General features: G+C 43.5%; 1 protein-coding gene across 1 annotated transcript; it reads left to right on the top strand.

Moving 5' to 3' along the window:
• Positions 1–831: 831 nt before the first annotated feature.
• LOC127682221 (TD and POZ domain-containing protein 2-like) lies at positions 832–1,875 on the top strand (the record flags this gene model as incomplete). Its single annotated transcript, XM_052178606.1, has 1 exon — positions 832–1,875. A coding segment is annotated over exon 1 (1,044 nt), but the record flags the coding sequence as incomplete, so codon positions are not given.
• Between the last annotated feature and the right edge of the window lie 218 nt (positions 1,876–2,093).

Consider the following 2,093-nt stretch of genomic DNA (forward strand, 5'->3'; position numbering starts at 1 on the left):
AGCACAGGAGTAAATAATAGCTTTGCAGATATTGACATGATACCTTCATTTATGGAAGTCTGAAGTATCAGTAAGCAAAGTACCCTGGTGATGGCTCTTCTTGTCTAGACTACCTGTGGACTCATGTAACATATAAAATGGAGGGATCATCTTTTAAAAGCTTGTTTTGCTTAAATTGAAATAGATAGATCCAGTTCAAACACAGATTCTTAGGGTTGAAAATCACACACCTTTAATCTGAGTCTTCAGGCAGTAAAACAAACACCTTTAATCCAGAAGCTGAGACGTGAAGACACATCCTTAATAGGGTCACGCCTTCTACTGGAGGCCTATATAAGCATATGAAGAAGTAGACTTTGTGTCTTTGCCTGCCTGCTCTCATCTTACTAGCGAGCCCATTTCTTCACTGGCATTAGACTCTACTTCAGAATACCAGCATATACTGAAGAAAACCTGAGACTTCAAACCTCGTGGACTAAGTAAGTACTGACTGTAGTCATTGTTATATTAGTTGAATTTATGTTGTTCTCATATATCCTCTTTCTATTTATATAAAGGAATTAATTCTGTATGTTCAATAAACACACACAGATATATACTCAGAGAGAGAGAGAAAGAGAGAGAGAAGACAGAGAGGGGGGAAGAGAGACACAGAGAACCAGAGACAGTTACACAGAGACAGAGAGAAAAACAGCAGAGAGAAAGAATTTAGGAGAAATCTAAAATAAAATCTAAAGAGTATATATAATTGTATGTATCAGGATGAAGAATCAATAAATGCTAGTTCTTCTTTTCAGATCAATGTTAACCTCCAAACTACCGCCAACAGAAATGTCAGGGGACATGGAAGCCAAGGGCTCCACACAGATCAGTGTAAAAAACATCTGCTATGAGTGGACCATTAGCAACTTCTCATTTTGCATGGATGGAATTCAGAAAGAGATTAGAAGCCCAGAGTTCTCATTAGAGGACAATGAGGAAGTGGCATGGTGTTTGAGAGTATACCCAAATGGAGTTGATAAAGAAAGCAAAGATTACCTGTCAGTTGACCTGGGATTGCTCAGCTGTCCCGTGTGCCCAGTTTGGGCAAAGTTTGAGTTCTGGATCATAAATTCCCAAGGAGAGAAATGTCAAAGTAGGAAGAACCCCAGTGTTGTAAGCTTTTGGCAATACCAACACAGGGGATTCAAAGAGTTCATCCTTCGAGATTTCCTCCTCTCCCATCAGCATTTACTTCTCCCTGAAGACCAGCTCACCATCTGCTGCAAGGTGAGCATAGCGGGAGCCATCTTCAGCATGCCTGGACAGAACATGACACCTGCAATCAAGGATCCAAGGCATGTGTTGGCAGAAGACCTAGGGAAGCTTTGGGAGAATTCCATCTTCACAGACTGCTCCCTATTGGTGGGTGGCCATGAATTCAGGGCTCACAAGGCCATCCTAGCAGCTCGCTCTCCAGTTTTCAGAGCCATGTTTGAACATGAAATGCAGGAGAGACTAAAAAACCTCGTTGAGATTCATGACTTGGATCCCCAAGTCTTCCAGGAGATGATGGGCTTCATCTACACATGGAAGGCACCAAACCTCAATAGCTACTCCATGGCCTCTGGTCTGCTGGCAGCTGCTGACAGGTATGGCCTGGACGGCTTGAAGGCCATGTGTGAGGATGCCCTCTGCAGGATCCTCTCTGTGGAGAATGCTGCAAACATTCTCATCCTGGCTGACCTCCACAGCACACAGTGGCTGAAGACTCAGGCCCTGGATTTCATTACAGATTTTGCCTATGAGGTCTCTAAGACCTCAGGGTGGAAGTCATTGGTGGAGTCACATCCCCCCTTGGTGGCTGAAGCCTTCTGCTCCCTGGCTTCTGCACAGTGTCCTTCTTTGGAGCCATGATTTAAATGCCTAAAGTGATCTCAGAAGATGGACAGCTGTGACCTGCACCTCTTCTGCAACAGCAACAACCAGCTTTTTTACCAATGACTTCTGCTTAGACAATGGTATTGAGGGAGCATTTGCACTTTATCAGAGGAATGGCAGCATGGTGGCTCAGGATTTAAAACACCTGCAATATATTATACATACTGAAATGG

This window comes from Apodemus sylvaticus, chromosome 4, assembly GCF_947179515.1.
Source record: "Apodemus sylvaticus chromosome 4, mApoSyl1.1, whole genome shotgun sequence".
NCBI lineage: Eukaryota > Metazoa > Chordata > Mammalia > Rodentia > Muridae > Apodemus > Apodemus sylvaticus.